General features: G+C 44.5%; 1 protein-coding gene across 1 annotated transcript in view; it reads right to left on the reverse strand.

The window, feature by feature from the left end:
• Positions 1–22,882, reverse strand: part of DGKI (diacylglycerol kinase iota) — a 542,650-nt gene extending 519,768 nt beyond the window's left edge. Inside the window, exon 1 of the mRNA XM_077469233.1 lies at positions 22,617–22,882. Within this exon, the coding sequence (XP_077325359.1) occupies positions 22,617–22,789 (173 nt within the window). The 5' untranslated portion in view covers positions 22,790–22,882. The remainder of the gene's footprint in view (positions 1–22,616) is intronic.
• Positions 22,883–25,241: the final 2,359 nt, after the last annotated feature.

Raw genomic sequence — 25,241 nt, forward strand, 5'->3', positions numbered from 1 at the left:
TACTATTACCATACTTTTCCTGTGGAAATCATTACCCTGGACAAAAGGTCCATCCTCTGATCCTGTAGATATCATTTGTTGCTAGGACAGTCCCTCATCTAGGTGCTCTGTCCCAATGATGCTGTGTCCTAGGATCACAGCATCACCCTTATTTGAGTTATGGAGCATTTGCATTAACTTAAAAATTAGAACTGAATGAGGTGGTTGTGGCCACCCTGCATTGTTAGCGCCAAGGCTGCTTTTAGAGTGGGTGTGGTCTGGGTGGGACCGCACAGAAGATAGCCACGTGAAAGTGGTTGTAAACCTCAGACATGAAAAATGAACAAAACATATCTCTCTATAGTGTGTATTTGTCTCAATCCAAAGCACTTGAGGTCCCTTTCACACAGGCTTTCCAATCAGGTCCGCCTGTTAGTTTTTCACTCTCCACTATGAAGCAGCACATGTCAGCGGTGACATGTCCACTGACACCCACTTTTATCCAATCAGATCCTGTCTGGTAAATCCATATGGATGATGACCCTATTTTCCACCCAGTGGATCAGATGGGATCGGATGAAAACGGACAGGCAGATCTGTTTTCATCCGATCATCCCATAGAGGAGAGCGGGACTCTGACAGGTCTGTCTCTGCACAATGAGTGGAGACGGACCTGTCATCCGCCTGCTGAGCGGGGATCAACGGCGCGATCCCTCGCTGAACAAAGCAGAGTCAGCCAGTCAGACCGCCCATGTGAAAGGAACCTTAGCCCAGGTTCACACTGAGCTGCGGGAATGAAGCTGTGCAAGTTCAGGTGAACTCGCACGATTTCACTCCCGCATGTCAGTCCCGATTTCTGCCACGATTTCAGAGACATTTATCATATCACCCCCAACAGGGCTGCCCCAAATGAAGCATTGCACCGATTAGGATGCTGCCATTGCCAGCAATTGCCAATTTGACATGTCAAATCGTACCAATGTGAACCAGGGCTTAGTGTGATTTATGTCGGCTGCCTGCTATGCTAAGTATGGTTGGGGGTGACTGTGCCCCAGGGACTGGGACAAAAATGTTGGCAGGTATGTAGACCTAGTTTGAAAGAATTTAAAACACGTGTTTTTAAAGCTAAACTGCAAGCAGAAATAAAAAAGCATGATTTATTTATGGATTAGCAATAATTAAAATGTGTTTTTAACAACAATTAATAAAAACAAAGGCAGATATAAAGACACACATAAATGCAGTTTTTTATTCCTTAATAAATCATTAAATATTTTAAAAATCAACTAGTGTCAGTCTCTCATAATCCCTGTACAGCAGCAGTCAGCTTGGGGTGGGGGTGGGGTTCAGGAATGAGAGGCAATTAGCTGTGCTGCATGCAAGGAGTAGAGAGTAAGCAGACAGCTAACCTCATCAGTCTGCCGCTGCTTCTTCACTGTCCAGTAATACGGCTGTGGGGCTGATTTACTAAGGCCAGGTTCACATATGTGCGGCTTCGGTTTCCAGCCTGGGGTCCAGTGCATTTCTGTTCTTTGGTTTAGGTGCAATATAGGTCTGAATTTTTGCCTGAATTCGCACCTGAATTAGACCCAAAAACGCACAGGACCCTTTTGGAAACTGCACTGCAGCCACCCAGGACATGTGTGAACCGGCTCCATTGAGGGTCAGGCACACTCACATATCATGTGAATTAGATGCGGTGAAAACTCTGGTGCAGCTGTACATGGTAGCCAATCAGCTCCAAACTTCAGCTTGCTCAATTAAGCTTTGACAAAAAAAAATGGAAGCTGATTGGTTCCTATGCAGAGCTGCATTGGATTTTGCACTCTCCAGTTTTCGTAAATGAGCCCTTTCTCCCCTTTCAGTTAAGTGAGGCACAAATGACATAACCATGGCCTCACAGATGCATCTTGGGAAGCTACTGTCACGTGTTCCAAGAGGCAGACCCAGAGTTCCAGGAAGTAAAGAGAGACGGACTGATCTGCCCTTAGTAAAAATGGCAACCGTGAGAAGAATGAAGAAGAAAAGAAAAAAAGGTATGCAAAGAAAGAAACCTGCAACTATCTATAAGTAGCCGTTTATAGAATGTGATTAATAAACATTTGTGAAGGTGACTTTGTTGTCATTTCATTATTAATGTTTCTATGCTCAATTGCTTTATGGTCTTTTAAATATATGGTACCACCAAAAGTATTTTGTCATTTCTGTATGGCAGATATCTTGTGAGCTGATACCTTCCTATGCTCTCTGCCTGTGCTGACCATTATTGGTTAAAGAGGAAGTAAACCCTGATGAGTTTCCTTCCTCTTTGATTCCCTGCAAAGGTAAAGCATAATGGACTACTATGCATCGCATAGTAGCCCATTATGTGTCACTTACCTGACACGGGAGCCAGCAAAGTCACCGCTGTCCCCTTGTGTACGGAACCTCCATCTTCTTGGTGGGTCTTGCTGCTCCGGTGCTGTCATTTGACAGAGAAGCGATGACGTCACTCCCACGCATGCGCACGGGAGCCGCCACTAGCGGCATATCACCGTTAACAGCGGCGCGCTCAGTGCGCCTGCACGCCGTAGACAGCGGTGCCTGTCTTTTGGCAAATATCTTCTAAAACGTATAGGTTTAGGAGATATTTCTTGGACCTACAGGTAAGCCTTAATCTAGGCTTACCTGTAGGTCAAAGTGGCTTGTAAGGGTTTACAACCACTTTAACATTGTTCCCAACTATCTCTGTGGACTACAGAATACCTCCCCTCAATGTTAAAGAGAAGAAGGGAGTTGGTGGTGTTCGTAGCCCTGTTGTGGGGTGACAATGCTGCTCCTCCATAGATACAGCACAGTAAATGAGCGATTGTCACCCTTTGACAGGACTTGTGACACTGGATCACCAAGTGAAAATACTGGAAAGTCAAAAAAAAAAACTGTTAGACTGCAGAAACATTCCACTTTAGTCCTTAGGTTTAGAAACACTGTAATACTGCTTCATATATAATGCAGTGTCCTAATAAAATGCTAACCTCAAAATGTGCTAAAACCAACAATGTGCTGCACTTACATTGTGTTAAAATACAAGAATGTGCTAATTTCAAAAGTGTTGCCGGTCTTACACACTGTAAATATTTAATCGTTTCCATATTATTTCTTCTTGAATCCAAATATTATATCCTCTATTCTTTAAACAACAATCTGCTCACTTCGCCGAATTCCTATATATACAGTACACACACACCAGTCCTTTCGGTTTTAGCACAGTTTGAGGTAAGCATTTTAATGGGGCGCTGCATTATAGATGAAAAAATATGCTTTAAAAAGGAGCAAAATAATAAATGATACAACAGCCAGGCAAAAACCAGTGCCAAGATTGCCAAGCAATGTTTTATTTTCTTGGCCACCTTGCACTAAAAATCAACCAACCAGATGCTTGCAAATGTGAGAACAGAATGGAGAATGAAGAGAGTAAAATCTAAGTCAAGCTGTATTTACTGAGATTATCAGATGTTTCTATAAGATAACTGGGGCTAAATATAGAAAGCCTGTGTGCTATTTATAGAAGCATCTCCTTTTATGGAATAAAACGGCATCCCACGTATTTTGTAGCTTCAGATTCTCGGCACGCTGGCAGAGATGGGGGGGCTGCGATGTGCATCTCTGGGGAGGCTGAGAGGCCGATGTGCGTAAAGCTGACCTAGCCTATGACCGCTGCAAAGTCCTTTCAGACGTGAATTACATGTGTAGAGCACCAGTAATAGCAGGGTGTGTGTGTCAAGGCTCCAGCAATGCGGCAGGCACAGAGGGAATGGGTAAAACTCACACTTTTATAATAACAAAGTGTGTGTTATTTTTACTGATCCAGAACACAGCTGCTTCCCTTCCCTTGATGCTAACCTCATCACAAGAGAGTGAACATAGCAATTAAATGTTCCCACAGCAGTATACAATTTCCCACTGAGAAACTAAGGGTTAAAGCAGAACTCCAGGCACTTTGGACCCCCCACTCCTGATGCCCCCCCCCCCCCCCGCCCCAGTTGTTAATGTAAAAAAAATTAAAAATAAACTGTACATTCTTTTTTCCCATATTATTGATGGAGGTCCAGTGATGTCATAGGGGGGTCCTCCCTTTGTGGGGGGGCAGTCTTCAAGGACTAAGCTGTGCTCATGTAATGACGTGTGAGCACCACTCAGTTCTGAAGTACCATGAGAGCAGCCTGCATGATGATGCGCCCCCTGGGGGCAGGCTGGGCTCACAGGAAATGGGCAGAATTACACTTTTTTTTACTAAAACTGGAGAGTGCAAAATCTGGTGCAGTTCTGCTTAGAAACCAATCAGCTTCCACGTTTTATTGCCAAAGCTTAAGGCCCCTTTTACATATACTGACCGTTCATCCGTTTTTCATCCATCCATTGACGGATGAAAAACAGACATCAATGCATTCCTGTGGAAAAATGGACGACAACGGATGTTCATCTATTTTGATGCGTATTCATCCGCTTTCGCCAACACCCGTTTTTTTTTTAACGCATGAAAGCCTTATTTTTCATCCATCTAAAAAATGGATCGGACAAAAAAACGGATGTAGTCTGACAAATGGTCAGTCTTTCATCCGTTTTTGCATTGGTAGTGGATGTAAAAAAATATCTGATGAAAAACTGAACTGATAAAAAAACGGATGAACGGAACTGATGAAATGAACGGTCCTTATGTGTGAAAGGACCCTTAGGCCTCATTCACACGAGGCGGATCCGCTTTAGCGGAGTCCGCCAGCTCAGCAGCAGATCTCTCTGCTGATCTCTGCGGATCCGACCCGCCAAGATGGATGGGGAACATATCACCCTAAGTCTGATTTTAGTGGATCGGATGGCAGTCAGGTCTCAGCAGACACATCTCCACTGACACCCGCCTGTGCATAGGAGTCAATGGATGGCCAGGTGGATCTGAGCGGGCCTAAGGCCCCTTTCACACATGCTGTCCGTTGGTCCGTTTTTCGTCCATCTGTTGATGGACGAAAAACGGACATCAATGCATCTCTATTGAAAAACTAATGTAAATGGATGATAATCCATTTACATCAGTTTACAACCGCATCCATCATCATACATTTTTTTTTAAACTGATCAAAGTTCTATTTTTCTTCTGTAAGGTCCCTTTCACACGGGACGGATTCGTGATGATCTGCCCCGTGAACATCCGCTTGCTCAGCAGGGATTGCTCTGTTGATCCCCGCTGAGCCGGCAGATGACAGGGCGGTCCCTGCACACTGTGCAGGAACCACCCTGTCAGATCTCCGCTCTCCTCTATGGGGGATCGGATGAACACGGGCCGTCTGTCCGCGTTCATCCGATCCGCTCTGCAGACGGATAGAAAAATAGGATTTTCATACCTCTGCAGGTTCAGACCATAGCGGAGACAGATGATAGCGGGTGTCATCTGTTGACACCCGCTATCCCATAGGGATGCACGTATGTCCGTATTTCATCCGAAAACGGATGGATGAAATACGGACATACGGTCCGCATGTGTGAAAGGGGCCTTAAAAAAATGTATCGGATGAAAAACAGATGTAAACTGACAAATGGTCCGTTTTTCATCCGTTTTTGCATTGGTAGTGGATGTAAAAAAAACTGATGAATAACGGATGAGCACTGATGAAAAACTGATGAATACTTCCTCCATTTTGACGTGACTGAACTGATGAAATGAACGGTCCGCAGGTGTGAAAGGGGCCTAATTGAACAAGCTGAAGATAGAAGCTGATTGGCTACCATGCACAGCTGCACCAGATTCTGAGGGCACCAGTTTTAGTAAATCTCCCCCATAGTGTTGTTCCACCCTGAAGGGGACCTCAGGCGCTGGACCGAAAAAGAATGTCGGGGGCCTGGAGAGAATGAAGCTTGGCATTACTTTTTTATGGGGGGTGGAGGGCTTAGAAGTTAAAAAAGAACCTGGAGATCCACTTTAAAACTGAATATAAATAAGTATATAAATACAGTGAAACCAATATATAATACCGTCGTATTTTGGTGCCCAGGAAACACAGGTGTTGCGTACAGCCACCTCTACAAATGAGTTACGGGATACAGCTGTACGTAGCTGTTTGCGGGTCTACACAGACCTGAACATACACATATGTACACCACTAGACACTGGCTGCCTCCTGGGCGCTAGAATACCTAACATTATATGCCCCAATATGTTGATGAGCCCTACAATGCATGTCCAGTCACAACTTTTTTCAGTTTTGGATAAAGTGGAGAAAGGATTAGAATCATGGTCAGGCAAAGCATGAAAAATAGAAAAATGGGGTTCCCTCGCGCTATCAAAGTGAAAAATATCTGAATGTGGTATGTTAGTTAGATTGCTGCTAGACCTAAAAAAAAAAAAAAAAGAAAAAGGTGATCAGCACAAACTATATACCAAATATTACTACAAAGATGGAAAATCCTTGTTTGATATGTATTCTAATTCATAGATAAAGTGTAATAAATCAATAATTATATCAATACTATTGGTGAATCCTAATTGCATTAGGATTCACCAATAGTATTGATATAATTATTGATTTATTGCACTTTATCTATGAATTAGAATACATATCAAACAAGGATTTTCCATCTTAGTGATATTTGGTATATAGTTTGCGCTGATCACCTTTTTTATTTAAAGCACGAAAAATGCTGAAAACATTTTATTTAAAAAAAAAACCCAATTGATTTATTTATAATACTTTTTAAATGTCATCCTGTTAGTGCTGGTTCACACAGGGGCAACCTGACTTACCGCGTGACTTTGCAAGGTGATTTGAAGGCGACTTCATTGCGAATTCGGCTTAACTTTACACATCTTAAAACGCGACCTAAAGTTACCGCCAGGACAGGAGAATAACACCAAATAATCATCTCTGTGGGAGGGAGGGGGTTGTCTGGGTAAACATGGGAAGTACCTGGCTAAATTATTTTCTTATTCCTGTAAAGTCGCTTCAATATAGATGGAGATCTGACTTGGAGGCAACTTCCATTGAAATCTATGGGTACAAGTTGCCTAGAAGTCACCTTGAAGTAGTACAGGAACCTTTTCTGAAGTCCGAGCAACTTCATTAGTGTATATTAAGATGGCTCTCATTTACTTCTATGGCATTTCTTATGTCCAGCAACTTGGGGCGACTTGAGGACTTACAAGTCGGACCCCAAGTCACTGTAGTGTGAACCGGCACTTAGAGTTTACATTTACTTTAAATCACAGTTTTAGTAAGGATACAAGCAGGGATGCAAGTGGCGTGATTACTGACCAGAGCATGATGACATCATCATCCTGCACCCCACAACCCTGCCCTGAGAACAATGGCTATCTGTGAGTGAGAAGGTTTCTGATGACCTCCAATCAGGAACAGAGGTCTACATAGGTTTACTTACAGTATCAGACAGTTGAATCATTTCACTCATTTTAGTATGGTGCCCAAATGGAATTTGATGTAAATTAGAAAAAAGTGCAGACTACACTCAATTAAGCTGATGTGACATCAAAGGTGCAATAGAACTCACGTATGGCTATGCTTGATGCACTACTAGAGGTTAAGGAGATCCCCCCAATCAAGCACCAAGCATCCTTACATACCTGAGGGGTGTACACACCACCAACCCTGGTAAAGCCGCTATAGAGCTAGAGCAGCAATATAATAAATGAAATACAACTCAATGTAATACAGAAAAAAAAAAAGATTTGTTGCTAATCCAGGAATCCAGAAAATGTTGTGCATATACACATTTGAGATCAAAGTGCTTCAGTAAAAATGGATGCATATGGGGTGATATTAAGCCCTGTTTAAAATGAAAGACACCATAAAACAAGACAGTCAATAATCCCACAATTCATCATCACTTTCAGAACATGAGTCCTGGGGGAATGAGAATGGTCAAACTAGACTTCCTCTTTATGGACATTTAACCCAGCTAGGTTCTTTTGGACAACCAAATGGCTTCCTCCTCCTAGTTCAGTGATGGCGAACCTTGGCACCCCAGATGTTTTGGAACTACATTTCCCAAGATGCTCTTGCACTCTGCAGTGTAGTGGAGCATCATGGGAAATGTAGTTCCAAAACATCTGGGGTGCCAAGGTTTGCCATCACGGTCCTAGTTGGACCTAGATAATATATCCTTGTACAATTCACAAAACACCAAACGCGATACTTCATTTTACTAGAGGGGACAGTGATTGTACACCTAGGTGCTACCTAAGAGTCACATTCCTCACTCTGTGATGGGAAGCAAGCTCCCAAACCTGAGCGGAAACTCTACTTCCATCACTTTCATTTTGTGACTTTGTGCTTTTGGTCACTACGTCCAAACACACAACTGCAAAACCAGCGAACAGTAATAATAAAGTGCAGCAAGGAAAATAAGGATGGAAAGGAAAGTTTATTGCAAGACACCAGTGTAGTTTCTTCCTGTTGATAGAAATTTGCCCAACAGTTCCGTTTTGACTAGATAACCTGTTAATAATACCTACTACACATAGGGATTGATTTACTAAAACTGGAGAGTGAAAAATCTGGTGCAGCTGCGCATGGTAGCCAATCAGCTTCTAACTTGAGCTTGTTCAATTAACCACTTCCGGACCGCCCGCCGTCGTTATAAGTCGGTAATTTGAAGGAGGATATCGTTGTTATGGCAGGTTACCATAACCTCGGTATGCTCTTCTTCAGTGAGCGGTCCGGTTCAAGATAAAAGTGGTCTCTGTAGCGGATTCGCTGCGAGGTCACTTTTATCAGCGGTGGTAGAGTGCCGCCCCCGCTGCGATCCGGTGCCTTACGCAGCTTACCGGAGCCGTCGGCAGCAGCGTAGGTGATCATGTCTGTCCCCTTGCTGGGTATGGAGACAAGTGAGGGGAAGATGGCCCCCACCCGTCTCCATATCACTGCAGGGCGGAAGTGACGCCAAAACGTCGCTTCCGCCCATAGCTCTTAAAGGGCCATTTTTTTTTTTTTATCTAAATTACAACTTTTTTTTTTAATGCATTTTAATGTAAATATGAGATCTGAGGTCTTTTTAACCACAGATCTCATATTTAAATCATGTCATGCTTTTTTCTATTACAAGGGATGTTTACATTCATTGTAATAGGGATAAAAGTGACACTTTTTTTTTTTTAAACAGGATAAAAATGAAAAAAAAAAGGTCAAATAAATAAGAAAAAAAAAATGTAAACGCGCCCCATCCTGACGATCTTGCGCGCAGAAGCGAACACATACGTGACTAGCACTTGCATATGAAAATGGTGTTCAAACTACACATGTGAGGTATAGCCACAATCGCTAGAGCGAGAGCAATAATTCTAGACCTACTCTGTAACGTAAAACATGCAAGCTGTAGAATTTTTTAAACGTCGCCTATAGAGATTTTTAAGGGTAAAAGTTTGTCGTCATTCCACGGACGGGCGCAATGTTGAAGCGTGACGTGTTGGGTATCAATTTACTCGGCTTAACATTATCTTTTACAACATAAAAAAAATTGGGCTAACTTTACTGTTTAATTCAAAAAAGTGTATTTTTTCCAAAAAAAGTGCGCTTGTAAGACCGCTGCACAAATACGGTGTGACAGAAAGTATTGCAACAACCGCCATTTTATTCTCTAGGGTGTTAGAAAAAATATATATAATGTTTGGGGGTTCTAAGTAATTTCTAGCAAAAAAAAATGTTTTTAACTAGTAAACAAAAAATCTCGGAAAGAGGCTCGGTCCTTAAGCGGTTAAGCGTTGTTTAAAAATCCTGGAAGCTGATTGGTTTCTATGCAGAGCTGCACCAGATTTTGCACTCTCCAGTTTTAGTAAATCAACCCCAATGTTACACTGCACACAACTAAATCCCCTCCACCATATTTAGTACAGGCTCATTATAGGATATAACACAAGAGAGAAAACTGAGGCTGTACTCTACAAAGCTGCAGTAACATCACAAGCCAACCAAAAATATGTGAAGATCAATCTACAAACTGACAAGCCAGTTATTCTATTGGTCACTCTGTCTGCCAGAGAAACAATTCCCATTCCATGCATATTATTCAGATCAAAGAAAACATCAACTTTGAAATACATTACCATCAGACCGGACTTTACTTGTTTATACCAAACGTCATGTTCTTTGAACTTTGCCTTTGCCAGTCACAAACAGAAAAGCAACCTGCTAATGGTAGCTGACCTTCAAATAGAGCTGTACTGCATGTGGTAGACAACGTCCCATAAATGAATTTATAAAGCATCCAGAAACAAACTTTAAAGCCTAGTGCACAGGGGCTGAATGTCAGGCGGCTTCTGTCCAAGGAGCATGACCAAAAAACGCACCGACCCCCTATCACAGCCTCTCAGCCAATCACTGAGAGCTGACAGCACTAACCAGATTGTTCTGGTGGGGGGGGGGCACCCCCTTGTCAAAACACAATAGAACAGCAGGGGAGATTGTTGTACTAACATCACACAGTTAGTACAGTCGATCCTCCTGGGCTATCAGTTTTTTTTTTTGTTCAGTCCTGCTGGGTTGAGCGGAAAAAACTACTTGTGTGTATGGGCTTTTAGGCTGATCACCAGAATAAGCAAATACTGTCTAAATACAAGAGGCGTGTGTGTTCTTACTGGATCTTGGTGTGCTTTGCTTATTTCTTCCAGACCTGTGCAGTATTCCAGTGTGAAACTTTCCCTCTGTGCAGGAGCTTCCTGTAATAAAGACCGGTCACTGCTGCTCTCTCTCTCCTTGTGCAGGGGGACTGGTCTTGTCTCCGCCCCCTCCTGCAGTTTTCTACAGGCAGCCTGTAGTGGGTGGAGCCTGCTGCGTCCCTCCCACAGCTCTGCTCTCTGCAGGGGATATGTACAGCACAGTGATAGTGTTACTGTGGGGTACACACTATAGTTGTTTTTCCGTTTAACCCAAAGGGCTGAATGAAGAAAAGCTTACAGATTGCTGTACTAATAAGAGCAATGTTAGTGCGCCGATCTCTCCACTGTGCTATTGTGTTCTGACAGGGGGGCTGCCCCCCACCAGAACACACTGAACAGTTGATCAGATACTGGTTTTCCAGCATGCTGTATACTGGTTTTCCAGCATGCTGTATAGTGGTCTTCCAGCATGCTGTATAGTGGTCTTCCAGCATGCTGTATACTGGTCTTCCAGCATGCTGTATACTGGTCTTCCAGCATGCTGTATACTGGTCTTCCAGCATGCTGTATACTGGTCTTCCAGGGAGCTGTACACACGGGTCGAAAGTCAGCTGGTTCCTTCAGAACTGACCTTTTTCAGACTATTTTTTAGCCCGTGTGTAGCCAGCCTTACTTTTACAAAGGTATTTGATGCACACAAAGTGGATTTAAAACCTTGATGACTTTTGACCGACATGTAAATGAAAGTTTCATACCCAGAATTCAGCTTTAAACGGTATAAAATGTTAATTAAAAACATTTTTTTTTTCTGAGAAGAGTAGGTAAAGGTAAGCGCTCCAGTGTTAATTTTTTCTCTTCCTTCACAACAGGAAGCGAGAGAAAATTCCCCTTTTAGACAGCTGTCACCAGAACTGGTATCTCGACTTTACTTCCTGTTCTGGTGACATCCCTAAAGCCTTTTATTTCCCTGCACCTTTTTGTGAAAAGGGTCACCAGTGAATCTCCCCAACAGGGACATAGACAGCAATAAAAACTTCAGATGGTCTAAGCCCTTGTACACACGGTCGGAGATTCCGACGTAATGTGTTCGATCGGACCGTTTTGTCGGATATTCCGACTCTGTGTGGTCTACATTGTACTGTTTCCGTTGGAGTATCCGACGGACCAAGTTTTCCAACTTGTTGGTAAAATTTTACGACAAAATGCTCCAATCGGACATACTCCGATCATGTATAGAGAATTCCGATCGGACAAAGTGCCACGCATGCTCAGAACAAATTCCTACACCAAAGCTATTGGCTACTAGCCTGAACATAGTCCCGTCGTAACGAAATAATGTCATCACGTCGGATTTTCCGACCGTGTGTATGCAACAGTTTCGGACAAAATCCGTCAGACAAAATCTGACGGACAAAATCCGACGGATTTGGTTGTCAGAATCTCTGACCGTGTGTACAGGGGCTAAGACTTATCCACTCTATCTAAAGCGAAAAAAAAAGTTTTAGCCTTTTACAATTAATTTTTTTCTAAAAGTGTCAGCTTTACTGCAATTTACATACCACGTACCCAGCATCCATTTTTTGCTTTTCAGCATACATTTGCATACCAAATTTGAATACCGTATATTTTCATAAAGGTACGCCCAAAAACAGATATCTCGTTATTTTTGGCAAACGAATCTCCTGTTGTCTTGTGTCTCTCTGAGATTTTAGTGGCCAGATTTCCCCATAGGAGACTGTGTCCCTGACCTCTCACACAGGACCTCAGCAAAGTTGTGCACCCCGATTATTTGTTGACCCCACATTACAGATAATCCTCTGGGTGATACCTTCATTTGCTTTTGTAATGGTTCCCACAGTACACAGGGGTACTGAACAGATGTAAAAAGCAGGTCTGTCACACAATCTGCCAGCAACCAAACTGAAATAATCTTATTGGACCACTTCACCCACAAAAGCCGGGAACGAAATGACGCAGTTCAGTATAAGGCGAATATTGCAGTTATTGCGTGACAAAATAATGTGAGTGCACATTCATAATATAATCGTACGAACCAAATCCTCTACCAACATACCAAAAAAAAAAAAAATATGTGTGTATATATATATATATATATATATATATATATATATATATATATAGCTCTTTCTCTCTCTCTTTCTCTCTCTCTCTCTCTCTCTCTCTATATATATATATATAGAGAGAGAGAGAGAGAGAGAGATGGCGATAGATAGATAGATAGATAGATGGATGGATGGATAGATAGATAGAGCTATATATTATGTATATATATATATATATATATATATATATATATATATTTTTTTTTTTTTTTGCAATTTAAACCAAGAACCCCAAAAAATCCTTAAAGCTGAATTTGCTTAAATATACAGATGAAATACATGTATGTTTGCTGTTATAGCTGCCAAAAGATTTGTATTTTGCCCATCCAATCCTGAGCTTTTTTACAGGCAGGACAGGAAACCTTTTTTTTTCCAGTTTTTTCTGTGTCTGTTGTCTCTTAATGTACACGGGACGTTTTACAACCTCTCCTGAACGATTTAACTTGACAGATAGTAACCGACTTTTAAAAATGTCCGTTTTGTCACGCATTTGCATTTAGAAGCGTGTTTTTTCAAATAGTAATTTTTTGCATTTAAGTGCTTTTTTTTTTTTGTTTTGTTTTTTAAACGAAATGCAGCTAAACATGAGTTACCACATTAAGGCCTCATGTACACTGCTGCTGGTAAACGGACATTTAGGATGTTATCTTATCAGGACATGTACACAGGGTTGTTTATAGTCGTTTAGAGGCAGTTGCGTTTAGAGGCTTTTTTTTTTTGGAACCCAAAACCCAAAAAAATGCGTTCAGAATCTGAGTTTAGAGGCATTTCAAATGCCAAATGTGGCTAAACGCAGCAACTCGTGTTTTGCTGTGTTTCGTTTACAGGTGTTTTTCATTTTTGGCTATTTTGAAGAAAAAACAAAACTTTTTTTTTCAAATGCTTCTAGAGGATAACGCGGCTAAACGCAACTAAATGCAGTTAAACAGCCGCTTTTAGACACCGGCTCTCTCCCCCTGTCAGCATGATCCTTGTTAGCACATGCAGCATAACTGACTGGCTCCTTCTGCTGTTTTCTACCTCTCACAGTCGAAGCTCTGTTGTAGAGGATATTTTAAAAGGCTGATATAAATTCAGGAACTTACACTGCTTTCTTAAAAAAAAAAAAGAAAAAAAAATACATTTAGGGAATATTGATTACAGAGCTGCCTTCATTTGTGTTTAATATCTGCCTAGAATTCTGCTATAGCAAATAATAAGTAATATAACTCATTACAGAAAAAAAAAATGAAAAATATAAATTGCTAATGTCCTGACCAGCATTCCCTGAGTAGGAAGCATTTTACAGATGAAAAACAAAACATCCTGATTTTCTGTAACCCAATCACACCGATAGAAGTAGCTTCAGCAACAAAAACACATTAGGCTAATGACATCACAGAGCTGGAAGAGTTTTGGCTCCAAATTATCTATAATATTGCAAAGGTTCAAAGGTTAACCAAGCTTTTTATGTGGAGTGATGGGGAAATATAAAAATCCTATGAATATGTGCAACATTCCTGTCCAGCTTATTAGTAGTAAGTGCTAGATCATCCGGTGTCATAAAGAAGAGACAACCATAAAAAGGAGCGGTTGCTTCAAGTTAGTGACAAAGTTAAAGAGGACTGTCAGTTATTTTTTCATCTTTCCATCTATTAATTCTTCTGCCCTTGTTGTTTTAACGTTAGATAGTAAAACATTTTCTTTTCTGCCAGTAAATACCTTATACAACCCACTTCTTGTTTGGTAATGAGCCTAGGCTTCATGCACAGCTCTCTCTCTCAATATCTGAGAGTTTGCCAGGAAAGGGGAGGGGGGAGTCATAAGAAGGCCAATGAGAGCTGCAGAGCTGGAGGTGATCCTCTGTGTAAATCCAGGAAGTGAACAGGCAGCAGCTTCAGCTGCCCACAGTTAAAATGTTTGCAGCCAGACACAGTGGAAGTAGATTCCTGCAGCATATTTGGCAAGTACAGAATCACAGTATATATATAAAATAATATGCAAAGTGGTTGGGGGGAAATCTTCAGAATGGCAAAGATGTTTTTATTACAAATTATGTGAGCAGACTGCAGTTCCTCTTTAGCAAAACACAAAACAACATTTATTGCAACACTTTCCAGAGAATCTCAAAAACTGACATCTTCTATGGCAGCAATTCTTAACCTTTTAACATGAAAAACTATTCTAGGGGACCCCTGGTAATAATTACTAAACCTACCACTCGAGGTATATTTGTGTGAACAGTAGCTTGATACATGAGAATAAATAATAGAATAAGGATGGAAATTAAACAAATAACAACAATAATAGTGTTCAGAAAACAAGAGGCACCTTTTCATTGGTGGTCAGAGGGAGAAGGACCCCCTACATTGGTGGTCAGTGGGAGAAGGACCCCCCTACATTGGTGGTCAGTGGGAGAAGGACCCCCCTACATTGGTGGTCAGTGGGAGAAGGACCCCCCTACATTGGTGGTCAGTGGGAGAAGGACCCCCCCTACATTGGTGGTCAGTGGGAGAAGATTCCCCTACATTGGTGGTCAGTAAGGAAGACCTTCTTACATTGGTGATCAATGGAAGAAGAGCTCCCTTACACTGATGGTCAGTGGAAGAAGGACCCTCTTACATTGGTGGTCAGTGGGGGAATGACCCTCTCTTGGTGGTCATTGGGACAAGTATCCCCTTACCCTTTTTAAAAAAGTATAAATAAATAAAAAAGTATGTTGCATGGACTTGGATTACTTTGATCAAGTGATTGATGTTTTCAATATTTTGCACTACTTATTACCTGACATATATTGATTTTCTTTTGATTATGTCATATGCTTTTTGATTTACTTTGATGCACAGCAGTACTTTACTGTTATTTGTTTCATATCCTTTACATTGGTGGTCACTAGGAAAAGGACCCCCTTATATTGGCACTTATGGAAAGAACACTCCTCACATTGGTGGTCTGTGGGTAAATGTACTTTCCATTGGTAGTCGGGGGAGAAAGGCCTTTACCATTGGTGGACACTGGGAAAAGGACCCCCTTTTATTGATGGTCAGTGGAATAAAAAAACTCCTCACATTGGTGGTAAATGGGTAATTGTATCTTACGTTGGTGTCTAATTGGAAGAACTTTATCGGACAGACAGAAATTCGTAATTGCTTAAAGTGTACGTAACCCCCCTATCGTTTTCATCCAAGGAAGCTGCCATCTTTGCTTCTGTTTAACCACTTCAGCTGTGGAAGAATTTACCCCCTTCCTGACCAGAGCACTTTTTGCGATTCGGCACTGCGTCGCTTTAACTGACAATTGTGCTGTCGTGCGACATTGTATCCAAACAAAATTGACGTCCATTTTTTCCCACAAATAGGGCTTTCTTTTGGTGGTATTTGATCGCCTCTGCGGTTTTTATTTTGATAAAAACGCAATATTTTTTACTTTTTACTATAATAAATATCCCCCAAAAATATATAAAAAAAGTTTGTTTTCCTCAGTTTAGGCCGATACGTATTCTTCTACATATTTTTGGTAAAAAAAAAAATCGCAATATGCATATATTGATTGGTTTGCGCAAAAGTTATGGCGTCTACAAAATAGGGGATAGATTTATAGCATTTTTATATTATTATTTTTTTACTAGTAATGGCAGTGATCTGGGATTTTTATAGTGACTGCGACATTATGGCAGACACATCGGACAATTTTGACACATTTTTGGAACCATTGGCATTAATACAGTGGTCGGTGCGATTAAAAATGCATTGATTACTGTAAAAATGTCCCTGGCAGTGAAGGGGTTAATGCTAGGGGGCGGTGAAGGGGTTAACTGTGTTCCCTGGGAGGTGAATCTAACTGAAGGGGGAGGGACTAACTACAGGATGTGACAGATCGTGGTTCCTAGCTAATAGGAACACACGATCTGTCACTCCTGTCAGAACAGAATGGGGAAGTGTGGGTTTATCGACCGGCACCTTCCCTTGTGATGTGATCTTTTCCATTAAAACTTTTTGGATGAAAAAATTGCCGATCCATGGTTGCTGGCGAATATGTACGCTTGTTTATCAACTGTCAGCCATGAGCATCGGCACCCCCGCTATGCATCGGGCGTGCGAGCGTGCCTACTATCCGGACCCTGCGAGATCATGTACAGTAATGTAATTTCGCGCAGGGGAGCACATTGATTATCAGCACAGCCCCCATCAAAATGTGCCAATTAATGCCCAACACTTGCCAGCCTGTCCCCATAATAAATGCCTGTCAGTGCCTACAACAGTGCCGATCAGTGCCCACAACAGTGCCAATCAGTAAAACTGCGGCAGCTGGTCCAGAAGCGGTTAATCTACAACTGCAATGATGCTGCACATGTGAACAGTTATGACACCAGCCATTGGATGGTTTGACAGTTTGGTTGAGAGCGCAACCAATGGGAGTGTTAGATTTCCGGCACGTGCCGGTGTTCTGCCAAAAACTGTCCCCCATCGGATAGTGTCTGCCTTGTACTGCACAGGCGCAACGCTTGCGCAGTACAGAGGACAAGGAGACTCCGAAAGTCTCTGAAGATGAACGGTGCCTGCGCACTTGCTAGTACCTTCTGCCCTGAGTCCAGGTTCAAGTCCCACCATGCAAGTGGACATACGGTAGCACTTATGCTGCGTACACACGATCAAATTGTCCGGCGTACTTAGTCCGCCGAAATGCATTACACCGGACAATTAGATCGTGTGTGGGCTTCAGCGGACTTTTCCAGCGGACAATACATTCGTCAGTATGCTAGTCCGGCGGACTAAGAATGACGCATGCTAAGAAGCAAGTACGAAAAGGAAGCTATTGGCTACTGGCTATTGAACTTCCTTTTTCTAGTCCCGTCGTATGTGCTGTACGTCATCACGCTAGCAAACGCCAGACTTTCTGTGTGTCCGTGTGTGGCCAAGTCCGTTCGGTAGAAAGTCCGCCGGACTATCCACCGGATTGTTTGCCGGACTAAGTACGCCGGACAATTCGCTTGTGTGTACGCGGCATTAGTAACAGGGCCCCTTGCGGGCTCGGTTCGCTTTGCCGCGCTTCGGGCACGGCCTCGCTCTGCAATTTTTTATTCTAAAGCCGCATACACACGGGCGGACTGTCTGTCCAACTTAGTCTGCCGAAACACATTTCAGCGGACAGTCCGCTCGTGTGTGGGCTTCAGCGGACTTTTTCAGCGTGCAGTCTGGCGGACTAAGTATTTCGGAATTTCCGTAATATTGTCCGTCCAACTTTGGTTTCAGCGGACAGTCCGCTCGTGAGTAGGCTAGTTGGACGGACTAAGTATGGCGCATGCTCAGAAAGGATTTACACGGCATCGCGCAAGCTTTCAACGGACTGTTTGTTCATCGTGTGTGGTCAAGTCCGTTCATTCGAAAGTAGGACGGACTGTCCGTCGGATTGTCTGATGGACTTAGTTGGCCAGACAGTCCGCCCGTGTGTACGCGGCTTAACTCTATCTGCACTTGGATGGTGGGGCTTGAACCTGGACGTTCATCTTTGGAGACCTTCGGTGTCTCCTTGTCCGCCCTACTGCGCAAGCGCAGTACAGGGCGGACACTATCCGACGGGGGACAGTATTCGACACAACACCGGAAATAAAACTGTTTTATGGATGGGTTTACTTGCGCTTTAAGAAACCCCTGAAAACGTCTGGAGGAATCCTGAATGGCTGTTTGATGGCACGAGAGAAAACGAGAAAAAGAGCCATCACATAGGATCTATGAATATATATAACATATTATTAATATTGCATTTTCATTAAACATAATGAAAACTGAAAGAAAGACTACGAAGGCACCCGCTGAATGGAAAATGTACTAAATACAAAAATTCAGTAACTATGCATGGTGAGTGATTTCTATTTCATCTCCGGCGTCTGAGAATTGAACATCTGGCATCAACCAAAGGTCCAGAACAAGTAAGGTATGCCATTGCCGCTCATTGCAAGGAACGCGGTTCCCAAAAAAGGCTATATGAAAATAAAAACAGAAATCCCAACGAGACACCAAGCCCGGAAAACGCACAAATATACGTTACTTTAATAAACTGCACCACAAGAGAACCTCAGCTACACATTTCATTCCAATGATCTCAGTGACAACAACCCCCACCGTCTTGGTATATTCTGCGCATCTCACCTATACAGCTTCTCCCCCACACTATCCTCTGTGGCGTGTAGCTGGATTTAAAGCGTAGTAACAATATACCTGTGTGATTCACTGGATATACTCAGTGGTAGATCTGTACGTGGCGGTGACACTATTGCTGTATTAACCCTTTACCTCCACCCTCCATCATTAAATATAGGAGGACATTAAAATGATTCTTCCTGTATGGAATGTGAGGATTTGCTTTCTCTCCTTTCTCCCTAGACATTATTCGGCAGCGCTGTGAAGCATCTCCGGGCTTCTCGGCGTTTGCAAGAAGCATCATTTGTGTCAGCTGTCCTAATTTACCAACAGCGCCGCTTACTAAACAGGAGAACACCATGGCAAGAGACTTTGAGTCCTTCAATAGCAAAGTTGCAGAGCCACCTATATGATGTCACAACACAGACGTCTGACAGCTACTAAAAAAGAAATGACAGAAATAAATAAAAAAAGAATAAAAATGAAATCAATTAAATGATAAAAAAAAAGTATTAAAATAACTGTCACTTATTCACAATAGAAGCAGCTATTGTGTGCATGGAGCCATGTATTTATTTTTGGAGAACTCCTTAGAAACGTCCTATTGCTGGAGCACGAGCTCCTCTGTGCCTCGAGCCTCAGCTCGTTGTTTCTAATGAATTGATAAGATGATTGCAGCCGGAGCGGACAAAATGTCTGCCTCGGACGTAGAGAAGTTAGTAAAAGCGGCGGAGCCGTGCTGGAAATCCGGAACACATTCTCTCTCTCTATCTCTCCTGTCCGGACCAGTTGGATAAATGGAGTCCAGTCGGCTGGAGCCTTCTAGATGTCAAACTTTAAATAAGGATGTAAAAGGAAAAAAAATTGGATGTTGTACAGAACAGGATCAGCACAAAGACGGTAAATAAATAATAAGGCCGGTTATCCTGGGATCCCTTGTCCTCGGAGATCACTATTATTATTATTATCACTATTATGTACATTCTGTGTCCTCACACCAGCTGTGAGTTGTACATGTGACAAGGACACGCAATCTTTGCCCTATCCCTGCCATTCATCTGTTGGCATAAAAACATAAAAACAATATAACAAAATCCACTTTCTCTTCACTATACTAGAAAAGTAAATGTAGCAAAGTCAATAATATCACATTACTGTGCCGCCTATAAATGCCCACATGGCTCACCCTGGGGTCATGGGGTACAATGTCACCTCTTGGGACATCTCCAGAGACATGTACACATTGTAGCAGAGATTGGATGTGTCTCTGTAGGACCTGTATGCTTCTGTCACTGCTCCGCTACCTTGTATACGGCAAGTGCCAGTCTTACAGCCACCATAGAAACCATGTGACAATGACCATCCATGTGTGCCCAACACCCTACAGGTGACACTATTGTGCAGGCTATGTGATGGGGAAACCAACCTGTCATCAGTGCAGATGTCATATTGTGTCAGGACCTCCATGAGCTCTTCTGTCCATGTCACAGTATCCCTCTGATGTGTGTGTCCGAGGTGACAGCACCCCCTATACACAGAGTCTCATCATCTGCATGGTCCAAATGTCTCCTCCGTGTCACTGCCTGTCTCTGTGTAACACTGTGCTCCTCACATACATGACACCGTGTCCCATCACATGTATGACACCGCACCCCCCTCATCTGCATGACACCAGGTCCCCTCATCTGTATGACACCATGTCCCATCACCTGTATGACACCGCACCCCCATCTGCATGACACCGTGTCCCCTCATCTGTATGACACCGTGTCCCATCACCTGTATGACACCGCACCCCCATCTGCATGACACTGGGTCCCCTCATCTGTATGACACCGTGTCCCATCACCTGTATGACACCGCACCCCCCTCATCTGCATGACACCGGGTCCCCTCATCTGTATGACACCGTGTCCCATCACCTATATGACACCACACCCCCCTCATCTGTATGACACCACACCCCCCTCATCTGTATGACACCACACCCCCCTCATCTGTATGACACTGTGTCCCCTCATCTGTATGACACCACACCCCCCTCATCTGTATGACACCACACCCCCCTCATCTGTATGACACCATGTCCCTTCATCTGTATGAAACCGTGTCCCATCACCTGTATGACACCGCACCCCCCTCATCTGTATGACACCGTGTCCCCGCTCATCTGTATGACACCGTGTCCCCGCTCATCTGTATGACACCGCGCCCCCTTATCTGTATGACACCGTGTCCCCTCATCTGTATGATACTGTGTCCCCTCATCTGTATGACACCATGTCCCCTCATCTGTATGACACCACACCCCCCTCATCTGTATGACACCATGTCCCCTCATCTGTATGACACTGTGTCCCGTCACCTGTATGACACCACACCCCCCTCATTTGTATGACACCGTGTCCCCGCTCATCTGTATGACACTGCGCCCCCTCATCTGTATGACACTGTGCCCCCCTCATCTGTATGACACTGTGCCCCCCTCATCTGCATGACACTGTGCCCCCCTCATCTGCATGACACTGTGCCCCCCTCATCTGCATGACACTGTGCCCCCCTCATCTGCATGACACTGTGCCCCCCTCATCTGCATGACACTGTGCCCCCCTCATCTGTATGACACCGTGTCCCCTCATCTGTATGACACCGTGTCCCCTCATCTGTATGACACCGTGTCCCCTCATCTGTATGACACCGTGTCCCCTCATCTGTATGACACCGTGTCCCCTCATCTGTATGACACCGTGTCCCCTTATCTGTATGACACTGTGTCCTCTCATCTGAATAACATTATGTCCCCTCCTCTGTATGACACCGCGTCCCCCTCACCTGTATGACACCGTGTCCCCCTCACCTGTATAATATTATGTCCCCTCATATGAATGTCACTGTGTCCCCTCATCTCTATAACACCATGTTCCCTCACCCGTCTGTCACCATTTCCCCTCACCTGTGTGTCACCATGTCCCCTCACTTGTTTGTCACCGTGTCCCCTCGTGTCTATGTCACAATGTCCCCTCACCTGTATGACATTATGTCCCCTCATCTGTATGTCACTGTGTCCCCTCACTTCTACAACACCATGTTCCCTCACCATGTGTCACCATTTTCCATCACCTGCATGTTACTGTGTCCCCTTGCCTGTGTGTCACTGTGTCCACTCACCTGTTTGTCACAGCGTCCCCTCACCTCTATGTCACAGCGTCCCCTCACCTCTATGTCACAGTGTCCCCTCACCTGTTTGCCACCGTGTCCCCTCACCTCTATGTGTCGGTCTCTCCTCACTAGCAGACCACATGTCTATTGACTTGTATATGACACTGTCCTCATCTGTATGACACCGCGTCCCCCATCACTATGTCAGGTTGTCCCCTCACCTGTGTGTCACATAGCCCCCTCCCTCCCAGGGGTGTGACAGTACAGAGGTGATAGCCCCCCCCCCCCCCGTGTGTCCCCACCCCCCCGGGGTGTCACAGTACAGAGGTGACAGCCCCCCCCCCCCCCCCCCCACCTGTGTCACCCTGTCCCTGATGCTTTATATCCCTCTAACATACCACATGACCCCTCACCTGTGTGTGACATGAAATAGGTCACCAAGTCCCCCCACCTGTGTGTCCCCATCTCTATGTCACACTGTCCCCTCACCTGTGTGTGACATGGCACGTTCCTCAGCCCCCCTCACCTGTGTGTGACATGGCACGGTCCTCAGCCCCCCTCACCTGCGTGTCACAGTGTCCCCTCACCTGTCCCCCTCACCTGTAGGACACCTGTTTGCGGAAGGTCAGGTTCCGGAGCTTCTCCTCCACAGACTCCTCCCTGTCCCGGGTGTGCCCGGTGTCCGGGGCTGGGGGCTCTCCTCCTCCTCCGGTGTCCTGTCCTCCCTCTGCTCCCCGGCAGCCGTTCTGAGCTCCGTCCAGCGGCGGGTTCATGTCTGTGCCGGGGCTGAGCGGGGGGTCCCGGGCACCGTCACCGCTCCGCTCCCACCAGCCGCTGCTAATGGAGGAGGCGCTGCGGCAGCATCCATGGAGGAGGGGGGAGAGCGGGGCATTGTGGGAAACTCCTCCCCGGCCAATCACAGAGCAGAACCTCTCCCCCGCCCCACCGCGCCCCGCCCATCCTCATTATAATTATCATCCTCACCCTCAGCATCACATCCATCACACCATGAGAGGAGCAACACCTTCCACCAACGTACTACACACATCATACTACTACCCCCCTCTACACACATCATACTACTACACCCCCTTCTACACACATCATACTATTACACCCCCTTCTACACACATCATACTACTACACCCCCCCCCACTACACACATCATACTACTACCCCCTCACTACATACATCATACTACTACCCCCCCCTTCTACACACATCATACTACTACACCCCCCCCCACACACACACACATCATACTACTACACCCCCCCCCCACTACACACATCATACTACTACCCCCCTCACTACATACATCATACTACTACCCCCCTTCTACACACATCATACTACTACACCCCCCACTACACACATCATACTACTACCCCCTCACTACATACATCATACTACTACCCCCCTTCTACACACATCATACTACTACACCCCCCCCCACACACACATCATACTACTACCCCCCCTCTACACACATCATACTACTACCCCCCTCACTACATACATCATACTACTACCCCCCTTCTACACACATCATACTACTTCCCCCCTTCTACACACATCATACTACTACGCCCCCCCCTTCTACACACATCATACTACTACTACCCTCACTACATACATCATACTACTACCCCCCTTCTACACACATCATACTACTACCTCCCCTTCTACACACATCATACTACTACCCCCCTTCTACACACATCATACTACTACCCCCCTCTACACACATCATACTACTACCCCCTTCTACACACATCATACTACTACCCCCCTTCTACACACATCATACTACTACCCCCCTTCTACACACATCATACTACTACCCCCCTTCTACACACATCATACTACTGCCCCCCTCACTACATATATCATACTACTACCCCCCCACTACACACCTTCCACCAACGTACTACACACATCATACTACTACACCCCCCCCCCCCCCCCACACACACACATCATACTACTACCCCCCTCTACACACATCATACTACTACCCCCCTTCTACACACCTCATACTACTACCCCCTTCTACACACATCATACTACTGCCCCCCCTCATTACATATATCATACTACTACCCCCCACTACACACCTTCCACCAACGTACTACACACATCATACTACTACACCCCCACACACACACACACACACACACATCATACACTACCCCCCTTCTACACACATCATACTACAACCCCCCTCACTACATATATCATACTACTACCCCCCCCACTACACACCTTCCACCAACGTACTACACACACCATACTACTACACCCTCCCCACACACATATCATACTACTACTGCCCCTACCCCCACTACACACCTTCCACCCCCATACTACACACATCATACTACTACCCCCCTCACTACACACACCATACTAATACCCCCTTCTACACACATCATACTACTACCCCCCACACTACACACATCATACTACTACCCCCCCACACACAACACACATCATACTACTACCCCCACACACTACACATCATACTACTACCCCCACACACTACACACATCATACCACTACCCCCCCCCCACACTACACATATTATACTACTACCCCCACTACACACATCATACTACTACCCCCCTTCTACACACATCATACTACTACCCCCTCACTACACACATCATACCAATACCCCCCTTCTACACACATCATACTACTACCCCCCCCCCCCTTCTACACACATCACACTACTACCCCCCTCACTACATACATCATACTACTACCCCCCTTCTACACACATCATACTACCCCCCTTCTACACACATCATACTACTACCCCCTTCTACACACATCATACTACTACACCCCTTCTACACACATCATACTACTACACCCCTTCTACACACATCATACTACTACTCCCTCACTACATACATCATACTACTACCCCCCCACTACACACCTTCCACCAACGTACTACACACATCATACTACTACGCCCCCCCCCCCCACACACACACATCATACTACTACCCCCTTCTACACACATCATACTACTACCCCCCTTCTACACACATCATACTACTACCCCTCACTACATATATCATACTACTACCCCCCCACTACACACCTTCCACCAATGTACTACACACATCATACTACTACAGCCCCCCCCCACACACACACATCATACTACTACCCCCCTTCTACACACATCATACTACTACCCCCCTTCTACAC

The sequence above is a fragment of the Lithobates pipiens genome, unplaced genomic scaffold (assembly GCF_037356315.1).
Source record: "Lithobates pipiens isolate NorthernLeopardFrog02 unplaced genomic scaffold, aLitPip1_a1.2 Scaffold_8, whole genome shotgun sequence".
Lineage (NCBI taxonomy): Eukaryota > Metazoa > Chordata > Amphibia > Anura > Ranidae > Lithobates > Lithobates pipiens.